The 17,984-nt window shown below is 41.8% G+C and overlaps 1 protein-coding gene across 1 annotated transcript; it reads right to left on the bottom strand.

Annotated features, from left to right (window-relative positions):
• Positions 1-1,615: 1,615 nt before the first annotated feature.
• Positions 1,616-4,208, bottom strand: DRD5 (dopamine receptor D5). The gene has a single exon (XM_030491959.1). The coding sequence runs from the start codon at positions 3,701-3,703 to the stop codon at positions 2,246-2,248; it is 1,458 nt and encodes a 485-aa protein (XP_030347819.1). The 5' UTR covers positions 3,704-4,208; the 3' UTR covers positions 1,616-2,245.
• Positions 4,209-17,984: the final 13,776 nt, after the last annotated feature.

Here is a 17,984-nt window from a genome sequence, read left to right as displayed (position 1 = left end):
AGTAATTAGAAAATGCAAAAATATAAATTCTGGTTGGGATAATTCATCACTGCCCCACAAGAAGCAGTTTCCTTCATTTTTATTTGGGAAAATGATTTTATTCTGGGCAAGTTTATCTAACCAGCAGGGGCAGAACTATGGTTAACTCCTGGCAACATATGATTGCTTTAGTAGAGGAACAGTAACATACTTCCTCTCAATTTCAAGCCGTTACTAGGTAAAACCTGGTTATGTGCACGAGATTTGTTTTTCAAGCTTCCCTAAGCCACAATCACAATACCCTTTTTCTGAGGACAGCTGTAGAGGGGTATTACACAAAGATTTTATATCAACAGCAAAGAAAACGCTCAGGTAGATGTCAGTCTTCAGTGACAAACAGTTGAAAAGGGAATCCAAAATGATTATATAACTAATTAATATCGAAGACTTCACACAAAAAAACATTGCTTGCCGACAAAACAGCATTGCAGCAGGGGAAACTACAATAGGATTTCAATCACCTGCCTTCTGAATTTCTTCCACCCCATACCCTAAGGGGAAGTAAGACAATCCCCAAACCAGCATTAAGGGCTTGACTTCAAAAAGGCTCAGTAATACGTCTGTAACATTCACAACTCCCAGCACCTGGTTACATGACTTCTCCTGAATCATGCTGCCTAGTGCGGGTCCTACTTCTACCCCCTACATTATACGGGGGCCTTCAGTTCCCAGTTAAGCAGGATGGGGGAGGCCCCAGGCCAGGGTCATTAGCAGGGAGTACTACTGAATCCACACCTACAATCTGATTTAAATCTGCTCATCTCATGGCATGGATATTTTTAAAGGGTAAATGAATTCAAATGTTGTTCATTTTGTGAGCCAAAACTTGAAATAAATACTGGTATTGCTTTTACTACCTTTGATCATTTGTCTTGGAAATAAGATGACTTTTGATTTCTGAGCTGAAAGCTTACAAATGTTTCTAAATAAAATATTCCATTTGATGTAAATCTTTCAATAGAAACAGTTTAAAATGTTCTTTTCCAATTTTTAAAGACTGCTTTAAAATGTTTTGTAAAATCAAAGCACCTATAGTATATTTAAGTTCTGCTTAATAAGTAAATAAAAAAAAATCACCTGCATTTTTCTTCTCTCTTGGTTTGAATGAGTTCTCTAATGTCTACACTGCGAAATTATTATTATATGATTTTTAACATCATTTTCAAACATAATTATTGGCTTTAGACATATCCAGCTCCTAATTCTGTCACCAAATTCCTCTCATTAATAGTATCTTTAAAAACATTCAAGTGTAGAATTAAGTGGAAAGTTTTCATAGCTTGTGGATATGTATAGTTGATATTCTTAGCTGCAGAGAGGGATACCGTCAGTTATAATACTAAAGAAAAATAGGCATAAATCAAGCTGTAAGAAGAGCCATATAAAAAACTTCATTTAAGTTAATCATTCCTATGAGCCTTGCTTTTATTCCAAAATTGTATATTCTATACAGACTATTTTGCTTTTAAAATAACAAGGTTTAGCTGTTAGTCATTCTAACAATCCAAACAGAAATGTGGAAGTTTGAATACTTGTTATAAACCTTTCAAGGTGACAAATGAAAGATAATAACCCCTTGATCAACGTAACTTTTATTTATTTATCTGGGAACATGGCAAGGATATCATAGGCAACCACGCCGCCTAGGAGAACATGGATTTCACATAAACTGTTTTGGCAGCAACACACATTTAAATAATCATCCTAATCACCACTTCATAGTTCTATCTTAAAAATAAAAAATAAAAAAATAAATAAAGAGAAAGAAAATCAAACTCAAAACCAACAGAGAAAATAAACATAAGATCTGAACAACTTAACAGCCTAGAAGTTTTCTCTGTTTAACATCTCTGCCAGCCACATCTGTCCCTGACTTTAGAAGTTGCAATACTTAGCACTGACAATGGCATCTTTCATTTGCAAACACGTTATAAGCAGGAACTGACTGTAATTATACCACAGTACGTCACCCCAGCTAATCAATACGACTGCCTGGTCCTCTCTCAGCCTGGGGAAGTGCTGAATTAAGCCTGTACTGGCAGCTCCCTGCATGACAGTGTCTACATCCTGCAAAGTGCTACACACAGAAGTGAGTTTAGCATGAAGTGACTGACCAAACTATAGCGTAAAATCAAGCAGGTTTTTCCACTCAGTGCTAATATTTAGTTTTATAATCCAAGAAGAACTGACCAGGGCAGGATGCAATTTAATGTAAACCATTTGAAGTGAAAGGTGTTATTTTGCCTAGTGAAATCTCCCCCTCACAGTCCAGCTCACAGGCAGAGTCAGTTGCAATCTCATGGTCAGGGGAGATCTGGGAGATCCTATCAAAAGGGTCCTCACGATTTTCCTCACAGTCAACCACATTTGGGATCATGTTAACATAAGCCGTCACCATCTCCTTGTGGAAAAGGGTGTCCTGGTTGTAAGACATAAGCTCGTTGCTTATATTAACAGTCTCCACTGGAGTACCAGAGCAAAACTGACCACATCCCAGAAGGTTGGAGAAGACCTTTCTAAAGTCAGCATTGAAGGCATAGATGATGGGATTGAGGGAGGAGTTGGCCCAACCAAACCAGACAAAGATATTAAAGGTGGTCTCACTGACGCAGGGAAGGCCAGCGTGGGGGTCACTGGGTGAGCTCTCGCAGAAGGGAACCACGCAGTTCAAGATGAAGAATGGCAACCAGCAGCAGACAAAGACGCCCATGATGACGGAGAGAGTCTTCAATACCTTGGTTTCTTTCCTGATGGAGGACTTGAGGCTCGTGTGATGGTGGCAGTCAATGTGGCTGCTCCGGCAGCTCTCTGCGTGCTCGACTGCCCTCTCCAGGGAAGAGATACGACGAATCTGCACCTGGGCAATGCGGTAGATTCGAGTGTAGGTAACTATCATGATAGCCACCGGAATATAAAAACTGATCAAGGAGGATGAAATAGCGTAAGTCCTGTTGAGGCTGGAGTCACAGCTCTCTGATGGCGCAGTGAGGGTATCATTGCTGTCAGAGGTCCCATCAGAGGGTCTCATTGCTGCTAATGCCACCCATGTGGTGCTCATATCTTCTGTCCAAGTGGTAACAGCACCTGCTGCTGCCCAGCCAGTGCCAAACCCGTCTCCAATATCACCAGCAGCCACAAGATCCCCACCTTTGTGCCAGTTGAGCTGGACAGGGATAAAGGAGATAAGCACAGACAAAGCCCATGCCACACTGATCATCACCAGCGCCAACCGCTGGGTCATCTTCCTCTCATAGCGGAAAGGGCTGGAAATAGCCCAGTACCTGTCCACGCTGATCACGCACAGGTTCAGGATGGAGGCCGTGGAGCACATGATATCGAAAGCCACCCAGACGTTGCAGAAAGCCCCAAAGGGCCAGTACCCAGCCACCTCTGCCACCGCCTTCCAGGGCATGACTAGCACAGCCACCAGCAGGTCCGAGACAGCGAGGGAGACGATGAAGATATTGGTGACCTTGCTCCTCAGGTGCCGGTAGCGGACGATGGCCGCGCACACCAGCACGTTCCCGAAGAGGGTCCAGAGGATGAGCAGAGCCAGCAGGCTGCCCGCCGCCACCTGCGCCGCCCCAGGAGCGCCCACCGGCTCCCGCGCCCCGCTGGGGGGTCCCGTCGCCGGCGGCAGCGGGCTCCGGCCGCCCCGCAGCATGGCTGGCGGCTCCCGCCGGCGGCGGGGCGGCGGCGGCCGGGACGCGCCGAGCAGCCAGCGCCGCCCGGCCCCATGGGCCCGCTGCCCCCCCGCCCCGCCGCCACCCCGGCCGGATACCCCCCGCGCTCCGCTCCGCGGCTCAGCGCGTATCGGGCTCCGGACTCCGCCGCTCAGCGCGCCCCGCGCGCAGGGTGCCCGTCCCGCGACTCAGCGCGTTCCCCTAAGCGGGGTCTGCGCCCCGCGGCCCCTGGCCGGCGTTCCCACCCAGCGGCTCAGCGCGAGTTCCCCTGCGCGGGGTCTCTGCTCCGCGCCCCGCGGCTCCCAGCGGGGATCCCCGCTCCGCAGTTCGGTGCGTCCCCCCTGCTCGGGGTCTCTGTCTCCAGTGCGGATACCAGCCTCGCGTCCTCTCGCCTGCGCTCCCCGCTGCGCGGCTCAGCGAGCACCCTGTTCAGGGTACTCGCTCCGCGCCCGCTCCTCGAGGTGGCCGCTCCGCGCTGCGCGGCTCCGCGCCTCCGCGGCTCCCGGTGCCGCCCGCTCGGGCTGACAGCTCCGCCCGCTCCTCGCCCGCTGGCGCTCCCAGCGCGGCAGAGCGGAACCCCCGTGGCCGCCCCCCGTTGCCTGCTCCCCGTTGCCCGACACCCGCTCCTCGGGCCGGCCCTTCCGCCCCCGGCCGCCCTGCGAGCATGCTCCGCCGCCGGGGCGCCCCGTCCGGGCCGGCCGCCCTGCAGTGCTCCTCTCCTCCCGCCAGAAACCCTCGCAATTATTTTGCAGCCGTCACCAGCTTTGCGCGGTGGTTTTGCGCTGCTGGAGGCAAGAGCTCGGTCCCACCGCGGGGAACGGGGAATACCCCCCCCAGCATCCCAGGGGGAACGAGCGGGGCTGCCTGGGACGCGCACGGCCTCTCGCTGGGAACGAGAGGGGCTGAAAGTTGCCGTGGGGGGAGTGGAACGGGCTGAGTTACTTCCATTGGGGTGGAAAATGTACCTACATTGGTAACTGTTTCAAAGGATTCTGTTGGATGCCCGAGACGTGTTACAGGCAAGAAACCTGGCAAAGGAAATCCAATTCTCTATCTTTTCAGTTTTTATGGGATGAATCAGTCTTCTTGGGAGGGCTCCAGCACAGCAAGAAAACTAAGCAGTACAGATGTGAATGCTGCGTGGTTTGGCTCGCCATGCACTGATGTCATGCCTGTGTGTTAGAGAACATAAAATCACAGCATGGTTTGGGTTGGAAGGGACCTTAAAAATCATCTAGTTCCAAGCCTCCTGCCATGGGCAGGGACACCTTCCACTAGACCAGGTTGCTCAGAGTCCCATCCAACCTGGCCTCGAACACTGCCAGGGATGGGCCAGCCACAGCTTCTCTGGACAACCTATGCCAGTGCCTCACCACCCTCATAGTAAGAACTGCTTCCTTATATCTAATCTAAATCCACTCTCTTCCAGTTTGAAGCCATGCCCCCTTGTTCTATCACTACATGCCCTTGTAACAAATTCCTTTCCAGATTTCTTGTAGGCCCCCTTTAGGCACTGGCAGCTGCTTTAAGGTCTCCCTGGAGCCTTCTGTTCTCCCGCCTGAACAATCCCAGCTCTTCCAGCCTGTCTCCATAGCAGAGGTGCTCCTTTAAACGTTTTAGCTATTTTTATTAAAAATGTTACAGATTTAGTTTCTCCAAAACTTAATTCTGTTTTAAAACCATGGAGAGATCAAACCCATTCTTGACTCAACAGCCTGTTTTGTCACCAAAAAGGCTGAGAAAGCCACTCTTTGGGGGCCTGCCAGTTACTTCTCCAAGCAAGTGGAGAAGGACAATAGTCACTCTGCCTTGCTGGATCTGCAGTGGCATGAAGGAAGATTTAAATGTTAGAGTTACTAAATACAGAGTAAGAAAAATAAACTCTGCAACCTTTTAGGTAATTTTCTAAAATTCTCACAAGACAAACTGGAGCTTCACTTTAGCTCTTGCTTAAGAAATTGGCACTTTTCCACGTTTAGGCAGAGTTATATTTAATATTGGAGGGAGAATTTAGCTTTTGTCACCACTGAATTCTAAACAGCACAACTAAAGCTGTGATGCTGAGGCAATGTGTTGCTTGCACAAGCTCTGCTTTCCTAAGCAATAACTCCTACAATTCCTGTAAATGAAGAACCACATTGCACAGGTAGCCCTGCATGCGCCTGTTGAAGCCGCTGGTCCAGAAACGTGGGTATTTTATGTAAAAAAGCAATGATCTGATTTGATTGTTTAGCTTATATTCATTGCTTCACCAGTGTAAGGTGATGTAAGCGGAGATGATATATGTAATATGGTATCTATACGTACGTATCTATTTACATGCATGCGGTCAGTATGCACTAACTATTTAAATAACCATATGGGTAGGTATCTGTCTGCTTATTAATAATAGTAGCCCAATAATTAGATAGCCTGCCCACAGCTCAGCAGCACTACGCACACTGGTGGCTTAGAGCAACTTGGTGCTGGTAGTGACGATGTTGGGCTGTGGTTGGGAGCAGCAGAAGCGTGAGTGCATGTTGTCTCCTGACAGCTCTGCTGCGTGCGATGGAGTCAGGTGGAGAGGAGGTGCAAGCAGCTGGGAAAGATGCCTTAAACCATTGAAACTAAAATTGTCAGGATTCACTTGCCAGACATCTAAAGAATGAAATTTTACTACGTTTCCTACAGTAGTGTCTGCAATAGGCAGACCCTAAGTAGAGAGGGGTTTCCAAACTATATTATCAGCCAAGCGTTGCATTTGGTTATCTGGCTCCTGCATAACTCATAATTTAGAAGATATAATATCCTCTCCCACCTATTTCATCTTTAGCAAATGTTCTGGAACTTCAGCTGGTGTGAACTGAAGTTGCTCACCAGAGATCCCAATGGAAAAAGGCCTATCATTGAGCGGGGGGAAGTTTCATTGGCTGAAGACACACCTGTACCTATACATACACTGGTGGTACAGTCTTCAGTGTTGATCTGACATTTCATGCACACTCAAAACTTCCTTTCAAGTCAAAGAGATGCATTAGGAGATCGTGAGTATTTTCAATGACAGTAGAAAAAAATATTGGTATGTGATGGGGTGGCTCATGTTTGGTTCATATTTCATATGAGACTAAAACCCATAAGCTCATAGATGGTGATGAGTTGGGAAGAGGTGGAGTAGGAGTGGGCAACAGGACAGCTTCTTGTACCAGATCATTCATAGCAGCACCAGGTCAGAGCAGCAACTATGTAATGGGGATATTTGTGGTATGTTAGAATATTCCATCCATTGTCATCAACACTTTTGAGCCTGAGATAAAAACCTTTGAACAGTTATAGGTTATTAGTATCGTCCTTTTTTTTTTTTTTACTTTCTGTAGGCAGTTTGCATATAAATCTTATTTTAAGAATACTCCATTAAAACCACAGCTGTCACTTGCTAAGAGATTTGAGGTGGGTTTTTTTTTCATCCTGAAATTATCTTTGCAATGGCTTTTGTGCTTTTCCTTCAGAGCTTTGTCTCGTTTTTCCTTTTTTTTTATTCACCTGTTAAAATTATACTTCTCTCTCACAGCTGGCAGATTGGAAGTAATGGAATTTAACTCCTACTGCAATGGTTCTGAGCAGCAAAAAAAAAATCTTTGCCATTCCTCATTTTAAAAATCTATGTATTACTTGCTCTTTCCCTTCATCGCCACTCTATTCCCATTTCAAAATACACAGACCCACTGTTCTGCCAAATGATATTTATTTGAAAATAGACAACACTCAGAAATTCACACATTCTCTCATCTGAAAGATACTTGATGCAAAGAGGTAAAAAATAAGTAATGCCAAAAGGAAGTTAAAATATATCGACACAGTTGTACCGCTGAGGTTTAGGCTATAAAGGCATCCCATCAAAAACTTCCCATTATGGTTAGGCTCTATAACAGGCAAGAAGAGGTAACAGCAGAGGTGGGGGAAGCTGGAAATCATAGAATCGCTGTACGTGAAGCCAATTTAGCCAAGTAGCCAGATATGTTCTTAACTGTAGAAGTATGCTGAAGCGGAGCTACATTTAGGACCACAGTTGAACGTAGGCTTAAGGTCCGTCAGTTTTACTCACTGAAGCTGAAATGCTTTGCTGCACAGGGATGAACAATGATGTGGGTGTATATATAGCCACGCAAAAATATTGAGGAAGGAAGGGAAAGAACTAGTATCATCAATTTGTTCAGCACAGAAAAATCCTTGCAGACTAGGTTGGGTTCTGCTGTTCGTGTTTCAATTAAACATAAATATGAGCAATTGGAATATGGTCAGAAAAGCATCACAGGAATTATGTCTGGGAAACTTCCTTAGCTGAGCAGAGGGCACCAGGAGGGTTAGAAACAGTTGGCAATATATTACAGGGGGAAATGTTTTCTGATAATAGATAACTTTCAATCTTTTAGGTACGGTTCTAAAAACTGCAGTGGCTATAAACTGAATCTGTGAGAAGTCAGGGTAGAGGTGAGGCACACATTTTTAACAGTGAGGATGTTTAATGGCTGATGCAATCGATTTTGGGTTGTAAAGGATTTGCCATCACTTGCAGCTTGAAAGCCAAGTCTGAATGCATCTCTTCGAGGCTGTGCCTCGGCTCATCCCCCAGCTCTGTCTTGATTCAGATGGTATCAAACAGTGTTCTGTAGTCTGCGCTGTGGGAAAAGTCATTTTAGATAGTTACAGTTATCCCCGCTGGCCTTAAAATCCATTCAAGTTTTTGTTGACTTGGAACTGTGATGGATAGTATTAATTAACCACATGTAACAGAATGAACAGTTCTCCCAGTATCTCCGTTGCTTTTTTCTCTGTAATGAGTGCAATGTGGTTCCTACATCAGCCATTGACCACTTTCTGGGTGAAATCATGAAGTAATTGATGCTGCCAGAGGAGATTGACACAGATTTGTCTTTTCTTTGTTTTTGACTGTGACTTCATTTAAAGCAGTGGTAAAAGATGAATGGTAGGCAAGACCAAAAGCAAAGGGAGCAGGATTTTTGTAAATGTGATTTCCTGGTGGACTTAGTCACTTCCGTGGCTTTTATCTTATAAAAATATTCTCCTGTATTTGTGGATTTTCGTAATTATATAGTAAAAATTAGTATCGTTATTTTTAACATAGCAAGAGCTCACATGATGAAAAATTACTGAAGATCAGTGACATTTGAAGCAAGATTAAAAAAAATGTAAACCCTGATTTGTACAATGGTACAATTTGGGTGTATTATTCACATTCTCTGGCTGTGCATGGCTATAGCTGCCCTAAGAAAATTATCAAGATGAAAAAAGTGATTTTCATTTTCTAATACTGAACATTTCAAGATTTTTAGTTTTTCTTTTGCCGACTATATTCCCAAACTGCAAATAAAAATCAGATGGACTTCATTCCCAAAGAAAACACTGTAATTTTGTCTCTGGCTTAAATAGTACAACAGTTTGTCCTACAGAGTAATTTCAGAACAAATGTCATTGTTCTGATTTCTCTGTTTCTCTAACCCACTATATATTCATGGTACCTATGAATTTTATATTGCATGTGTAAATTGCAGGCTCTTTTAGTTAATAGTTTTTATTGGAACATTTGCAATCAACATTATTTATCTTGGGTTTTTATCCTGCCCATTAACTTAGTGTGAGACTGTCTGCCACAAAATGAGTAGGAAAACGTGATCCTTCATGGAATCAAACAGTCAGTAATTTCCATAATAAAAACAGACACTATTGTGAAGACTTTAAAGTCTGATAGAAAAAGGGGACTCGGAAGACAGAAATCAACAGCTGGCTTTCAGCCTCTTGAGGAACACAGATGATGTCTCATGGAGCCAGACAGTAACTCATCACTGGGCTTCCCTCCTTCCAGAAGGCAGCTGCTTGGTGGAAGGAAATGGGATTGCGAAGCGGGACCTCCAGACTTCATCTGCTTTGCTGGCTCTGTGGGACAGCTGTGTCTCACGGGATAGCCTGTTGCAAATGCTAAACAGAAAACTACAATGCAAGGTAATTTTACAAATGCGTCAACAGTTAGAGCTGATATGTTTTTTGATCTGTGTTTTTAAGAGTTGTATAGGTCCAGGGCTCGATTTTGTAGTTCAGGATTTATTTGGGAAAAGAATTCAGTTTCAAATTTTTAAATGGCAGTGGTAAGAATGAGCAACTTCGTCACTTCAAGATAAACAGCAGTAAATTACTGCTTTTACTTAGTTCTGCTCTTACCTTTTTTTGCCTCAAGTAAGACTTAAAATAAAATGCTCATTTAGAATCAACAAGTCTCGTTCATCTCTGTAGCAGAATTTCAACAGTAGGGGTTAGAAAGTTCTGTATTAAACACCTATTACAATAATGCTTAGGTCTATTAGTGCTATTACAGAACACAGAGGAACAGCTGATAAAGACATCATTAGTCTGCTGACACAAGAGCTGTACTGGAGTTGACAAAGAAAAACTAAAGTGTATTCTTCTGTCCATCTGTGAGACAGCAATAGCTATTTATTCTGAATTGTGAATAGCCTTCTGCATACTGATTAGCGGCATTTCATCCTACAGTGTGTCTAGATTTGTTATCCTCATGGTTTCTCCTTCTCCAACATGCATAAGAAGGGTCAAAGAAGAAATATACACTTTTTCAAGTGCAGAGAGCATCCAGCACCCTCTGTAATGGCCTTTATGATCCCCATTTTTCTGGCTGACACACTGCAAATCAGAGGAGGGAACATACAGATCAAAAAGCATATGCTCCAATAAATCAAGGCAAATACCCCGAATTTAACAAAAAGGCACAGCCATGGTGGATTGGTGCAGCGTGCAACCTTGGAACAAAAATCACCTTTGAAAAGGAAGGAGACAGGACTGTGGCAGCATCATATGGGGCAGGCCCAGGATCTGAATTGGCCAGTCTCATGTTCATTTAGGGAACAGCATGTATCTGCACTCCTCTCAGGGAAGCCTTCTGTTAAAAGTCACAGTGAAACCTAAGTGGTGGCTGTGATACTCGGAGCCAACAGTTTGTCATCCTTGTGGTGGTAACCCAGTAACTCTACCCAGTGAGATTTTCTGTATGTTATTTTGACATTGTTGGTCAATCAGAAGACTCTTATATATACTAACTTTCAAGATATGTTAAAAGACTATTTTTGCCTTGGGAATTCAGCAGAGATAACTGTACACAGGTCAGTCTTCATGAGACATAAAATGTGCATTGATCTGAGATAAAAAGAGTTGCCATAGGGAACAGTGGGTTCCCGAATGTCAAAGCAGAAAACAAAGCCAAGCACAGAAACTATCAATTGAAATATCGTCTAACTGTTTTCATCAAAGAAAATATTGCATATCAGATTATCAGATACTTGTGAACTGTTTGTTGCACATAGACTGTACTGATTGCACTAGTTACCTGCAGTAGTGATACCTAGCTCTGGACCTGAATTTTAATCTTAGAACAATTTGCAACTACTTATTTTTGCTGCTCTGGCCTTTATAGTTAAAAAAAACCCAAACCCTAGATAAAGCAATTCCTTTCAGCACTATTGACTGAGATCTGTGGCCTGAAGAGGGACAGGCTGTTTTACTTTAGCTGTATCTCTATCCAAACATTAAAGGTAATAATGAGAATTCTAGTTGCACAAAAATTTAACACTGATATCTGCTTTGACAGAATATGAAGTAGTTTCCTTTCTTGTATGTTTAATCTCTTAATTGTGCCTCACTAATTTATGTTGTCTCAGTGTCAGGTCCCCACCTAGCAGTGTGCGTACTGGCTTGCCCCTGTCAGGTCTTACACGTACTTGATGGCCACATCTTGCAGGTTCAGTGTTGGCACCACATCTACACACAGAGCTGATGTCAAATGCAGGCGCAGTCACCACATCTTAATATAGTGAAGTTTGGGTTCTTGACTCTTACTGCACTGGAAGGGTTTTCCAAAATGGTGAGCAAAGAAAATTAAAGGTTTGGAGAGAAAAAAAGACAGTCTGATGCTTGGAAAAGAATTCAAGAATGCTTTCAAATGTATGATTGGCTAGTGTTATGTCTTATTAAAGTATTTCTTGGTAATGAAGCTATTTGATTCAAGCAGCCATTGGTGGAAAATGCCACCTGAGAGCACTGCAGGAGTGCCCCTCGTACCTAAGATAGAAGCAATTTGAGGGACAAGGAAGGGGTTTCATGTAACCACCTACCATTAAGATGTTGCTACAAACCTATTGCTTACTAACTCATAGCTTTTAGTTGCTGCCTTCCTACAAAGGTCATTGCCTCTTAGAGGCTAAATTACTAAATTCGGAAGATGATGGACTCAAGTCTGAACCAAACACCAAGTGCAGATTTAGCCCCAGGTATGCTAATTGTTTCCATGTATCTTTAAAAGCATTCTGATCTTCAGTTAAGCCTTGTAAATATTTTGTTGCAGAATAAATTAGAATAAAGAAGTTGCCGTATCTTTGATAATCCTAGCTGTGTGTTGGTGTGGTTTAACCTCAGCTGGAAACTCATCCTCACACAGCCGCTTGCTCACACACACATCCCAGTGTAACGGGGAGAGAATCGGAAGGGTAAAAGTGAGAAAACTTGTGGGTTGAGGTAAAGACAATATAATAGGTAAAGCAAAAGCCACATACATAAGCAGATCAAACCGAAGAATTTATTCACCACTTCCAATGGTCAGGTAGGTGTTCAGCCATCTCCAGGCAAACAGGGCTTCACCACGGGTGATGGTTGCTCAGGAAGACAAACACCATCACTCCAAACATGCCCTCCTTTCCTTCTTCCTCCAGCTTTATACGCTGAGCGTGGTATGGGATATCCCTTGTGTCAGCTGGGGTCAGCTGTCCTTGCTGTGTCCCCTCCCAATTCCTTGTCCATCCCCAGTCTGCTCGCTGGTGGGGTGGTGTGAGGAGCAGAAAAGGCCTTGACTCTATGTAAGCACTGCTCAGTAGTAACAAATACATCACTGTGTTATCAGCACTGTTTCCAGCACAAATCCAAAACACAGCCCATAGCTACTATGAAGGAAACTAACTCTTCCCCCAGCCAGAACCAGCTCATGTGGAAGGGAGCTGTTCCTTACTCTGCTGTGATTAAAATGCTGATGTTGTTCCCTGGAATTAATGGATCTATGTGTGCTTTTCAGAAACTGGCTTTTAATTGCAGTGACATTCAAGCAAAGATGTACTGGAAAATGAATATGAAGCACCCACTGCTTGTGCAAGTCTTGGTAGAAAATCTTGTGTGAAGATAATAAATTGTTTTTGTTGCAAGTGAAGGAGTAAGATGGCAACTGGCTTTCCTGACATCCCTGTTCTTTCACAAATTTCCACCTACTACATTCATCTTTATTTCATAGCATGTTCGTAGGCCTGAATTGTGTTCCATTTTTTTCTGGCAAGAACTAGAAAATGTGTTGGTAAAGATTTTACCAAAGGACATATTTAGAGGGATGAAATTCAGGTCTCTTTTAGGTAAAAATAGTAGCAGAACTGCAGAACTGCAAGTTTTGCTCTAAATCTCAGCCAAAAAGAAAAAAAACCTTTCATGATTGACTATTGACATCAGAGTGAAATTTCCCACTTCAAGATCACATTCATCCTTCAAACCTAATAAAGCCAAGCCTGTTTTTTAAGGTTCCCATTAACAATTGCAGCTGCTTCTATTCTGTTTAAATCCAGATCTCATTTTATTCATGTATGCACAGAATGAGGCCAAATCCTTGGGGACAAGAGTTCTCAGGGAATAAGTGATCCAATGGGCCAGCTGTACATACATCATCTATGATCAGACAGAGCCAGGTAGGAAGATTTTAAAATCAGTGTTTGTATTAAAATCTTGAAGTTTTTTATTTCATAGATTTTAGGTGAAATTTAATGAGTGCATGTATTTTAATAATACATCATATGTAAGATACGATCAACGGTGTCCAGAGACTCATTTTGCAGGATGCAGAAATGAATAATATAAGGCTGTTTGCACATCACTGCATGCAGATACTCATATCTCCATTCATCCTGGATTTTGCATACTGTCAGGTCTCAGAGAATAAATAACATTCAAGTAGGGTTCACTGATTTTGCCAGGCTGCTTTCTGACCTGCCTTACTACAAATTCAACAAGGCCTACTTCAACAGGGCCTGCTCAGATACAAGTAAAGATGTAGTGTTACTGTTAAAATGAGACATCGTTTGTAAAACCAGAGTCAAGTAGTGCCCAGAGAAAGAACAAACCTTTTAAAAAGCCTTTTTCTCTTTATCCTTGCAGGTGTGATTTATAAGCATTTCTTAATCTAATTAAGTCAGAAATTAAATTAAAACTCATATTGGCTACAAAAAACCATTATCTTCAAGTTTGCAAGTAAATTACCCTGGTCACATCATTATGATTGAAATTTGCACTTTGTTTTCAGCTAGAAACAACTCCATCAAGCAGCAAAGCCTTCACCTTAACAAAACTATTATATCTTTAATTTTCTCTTTAACCAAATCCTGCTTTTTTCAGAGCTCTTGAAGGAAAAGGCAGAATAACACAAGCAGGATATACTACTACATATGCTCAGTGCTCCTGCAGGAAAGAGCAGGTCAGATGTTGAAGGATGCTGCTCAATAGAAGAGACAGTCAGCTTTTTTCTTTTTTAATACACTAATTGTTCTCACAAGGACCTTACATTACCTAGTCAATGGAAAGAAGCATGTGTTTAAATTACCTGGATAATTACCCTCTCTGCTGTTCTCTGGAACCATCTACTTCTCTGCACTGATATAGCCTGCTCAAAGTCTATGGACCGCAAGTGGGCCATACAACACAGGAATATTTCCAAAATTATGAAAATGGTTGGAAAATTTTTGAAGTGATTAAAAGAGGAAATTCAAAGCATTGAAAAATACTAGTAAAAGTAATTTTTTTCTTTTAGAAAGACTCCATCATGGTCTTCTTCCATCTTACAGTTAGTGTCACTCACACTAAAAACAACATTGGAAAAATCTATCATCATGCAAATTTGAATCTTCAGGCAAATGCTTGAGGATTGCACCTTAACAACCGTTATTCCTGTGTATACATGAATTTAAATGCTACCCAAGCATATATTATAGAATAAATACAATTATCTAGGGTGGAAGAGAGGGAGTGGAAGAGCCTAACAAAAGGATATGATGAACATCAGAGAATAGCTTTCTGATTAAGATTATGTAGCAAAATTTCAGGATCCTTTGTATATCAAGTGCACTTTGGAGTTGACTAAAAAAATTACCTTTAAAAAAAAAATATCTCTTTTTAAGTAATATTAAATTGGTCTCAAAGACATTCCCTAAAGGTCTCTAAGTAGACCAGCTGTCCCCTAAAGGTACCTCAGGAACACAGCAAGGAGCAGCTGTTAGAGCTCTCTCCTGGGTAAGCCAGCCCTCCTGCCTTCTGCCACATGCTTGAGCAGATAGGTAGGCAGAAATAACTTTGTGCTATTTCTTATATTTTAAAACTTGTGATAAATTAGTATTGTGATATATGCTAGAGAAAAACAAAAAAGAGAAGTTTGAAAGCAGTTGTTTGAGCAAGTCAGGTTTAGCACTGATCAGAGAGCTAGAGCTCACACTACAACAATCTAATTACTGTTCCTGGTTCAAAAATCTATGATTCTAACATGTTCAGAACTTCATACTCACAATTGCTTCCAGAGTAGTTAAACTAGGACCTGCTTGCAGAAAATATTTTGCATTTGGGCAAAACGGTATTTTTTTAGAGAAATCCTGTCGTGAAAACCTCTTAAGCTTCTCAGGTTGTTGTGGTTTAGGCAAGCCTCTGGTCCTGAAACAGCACCATTTAAGTCAGCAGGGTTTCATCAATGCAGCTCAGAATAGAATCTGCCTATTTGCATGTTTGGAGCATTTGTTTACTGCCAGATTGCTGCCTTAATTCACTTTTCTGAATAAACTTCCATTTTAGCATTCAAAATTAATTTAATATTGTGGACAAATTAAATTATTTTAATAGTAATGTTAAGAAACAGAAAGGGCTAAGTAATTGCAGATGAAATGTAACAAAATAAGGATGTTATTTATTTTTGAAACTTCCAAGTATGTGCTGATTGTTTGTAATAGAGCATAGGGTCCTTTCTTGGCACTAGGGATTACCTAGCTCTGCTTTGGTTGAACACAAATATTGGGAATCAGCTAAAGAGCACCAGTTCTAGCTGAAGAATGACATGTGACCCACCCCACAGAGGCAGACGAAGAAGATACAAGCCATCTTTATGAGCACTTAAAAGATGAAGTGGAATTTATGGGCCTCCCTAATTAAATGATTTTTTTTCTGGTATCAGAATTAGTTGGAGTGTTGGTCAAAGAGTTGATCTGGAAGGAAGATTAAAGCTTTATTTGATTATCTGGGTGGCTCTATTTATTTAAAATGGAAGCAGTCTGAGAGGCAATCAAGAGAATTGGTTAGAGCTGGTATTTGCATGGACGTAAGTGAGATCAAGCTACTGTGCTCAAGGGGAACGATAGAAAATGTTACTGTCTACAATGAACATATGAACTAATGAAGATGTGACAAAAGAGCATGAAAAGCAGCCCTAGAGAAAGACAGAGATTACAGCAATGTGATCAGATGGTGGCTTCCTTAAAAACTGCTTTAAATCGAACAGCTAAAGTTGCTTTGCAGCAACACAGGAGTTCTCATGCTCAGGTTGGTTTGTCTAATTCAGATAGATGGTTTATCTAATTCAGACTTCACCTGAGACTTCAGATGGAAGTTGCTTTACTTGATCTGGCTTTTGCAAAAGGTAAAGAAGGTAGCAAAAAAATTCCTGTGTGTACCACCAAATAGAAAAGATTAACTACGATATGAAGCGTGCCCTAGTAGTGATCAGGTAATTTATCCAATGGTCTGTGGTTGCCACCTAGTGGTACAAAGCCAAAGTTCTTGTTCTGCTGCTTAAGAGCAGACAAGGCTGCTGAAACCTGTCTCAGAAGCAGACCTCTCCCGTGCAGATATATGACTGCTTTCAGGCAGATGGTGGTGGCAACTGTTTAACCGTCCTTTAGGAACTAGGGGCAGAAATTTTGCAGCCCTTCACCCACCAGGCTTAGGACTAGATCTTTAATGAGTTATCAAGGGTTATCCAGTAATTGATCTGTAGCTCCCTGTTCGTATTCTGGTCATTGTTCCAGTCTTTCCATCTCACAGGTGCAGATCCTAAGACTATTCAGGCACCCAGCTTTTCCTTGCTTTCTGTGAGAAGTCAGGCAACTAAATATCCTAGGCATTTGAGATTATGTTCTAACAGCTTGTAAACCACACTTATAAACCACACTTCTAAAACCCTCAGCCAAGGGCCCTCCAAAATTCTAGAGGCTTTAGCTATGCTTTACAGCATCCCTGTATGAAGACATATGATTATCTTCCAACCAGGACACTGAACTACAAAGCCATTAACAGCTCATAAAAAAATTGTGCAGGGCGTATACACCATTCTGGCAATGAAACATACATAACTAAACATAAACTGTAAGACAAGTGTTCTCTCTTAAAGCATTTCAAGAATGTGTGAATAAAGAATTACATAAAAGAATTAACTTTATTTCTCAGTTATGTTGTATAGTAAATACAAGACAAGGGGGATGCATTAATAGAAATATATTTTATCAGAAGAAATTATATACAGCATGATACCTAACCATACATGTTACTTCATCTGGGTTTCTTGCTATACAGTTAAGAGAATAGTAACTATATATTCATTTTTATTTTTTTTTAAATCAGTATTCAGGAAGTTTAAATGAATTTCCACATCCCAACTAAATAACAAATATTTTCAGGTTTTACTATAAAAGCATAGCTAGGAATTAAGAGTTGCAGTCTCCATAATATCTCTGTGATCCAGGAACATCACTCGGTTTAGCTGTTCCTAGGATTTTGCCTCCTAAATAATACAGATGGGTTTTTTTAAACCCCAAGCCACAATGAATGAAAACAAAGCAATACAAATTATATAGAGGAGAAATCCCAGATGACTAAAACAAAGATTAATGAGATTGAATTAACTTTACTACATAGAGTCAACGATATTAACACTAATATGATTCTGAAAAGTTTACCTATACAATAACACCACATATATAACAAAATACGTGGAAGGAAAAAATAATTACATGCTATTAGCTACGGTCCCTTCTTTTTAAAACAATTATTGAATCTTCCATGTATTGAGCAGCTGTTGCTATGTTCACTCATTCATTCATCCACCCATTCAGCTGTTACTTCTTTAATTAATTATTCAATCAA

Source organism: Strigops habroptila, chromosome 7 (assembly GCF_004027225.2).
Source record: "Strigops habroptila isolate Jane chromosome 7, bStrHab1.2.pri, whole genome shotgun sequence".
Lineage (NCBI taxonomy): Eukaryota > Metazoa > Chordata > Aves > Psittaciformes > Psittacidae > Strigops > Strigops habroptila.
The sequence above is the reverse complement of the archived record's forward strand: the minus strand, read 5'-3'. Positions and strand labels throughout refer to the sequence as shown.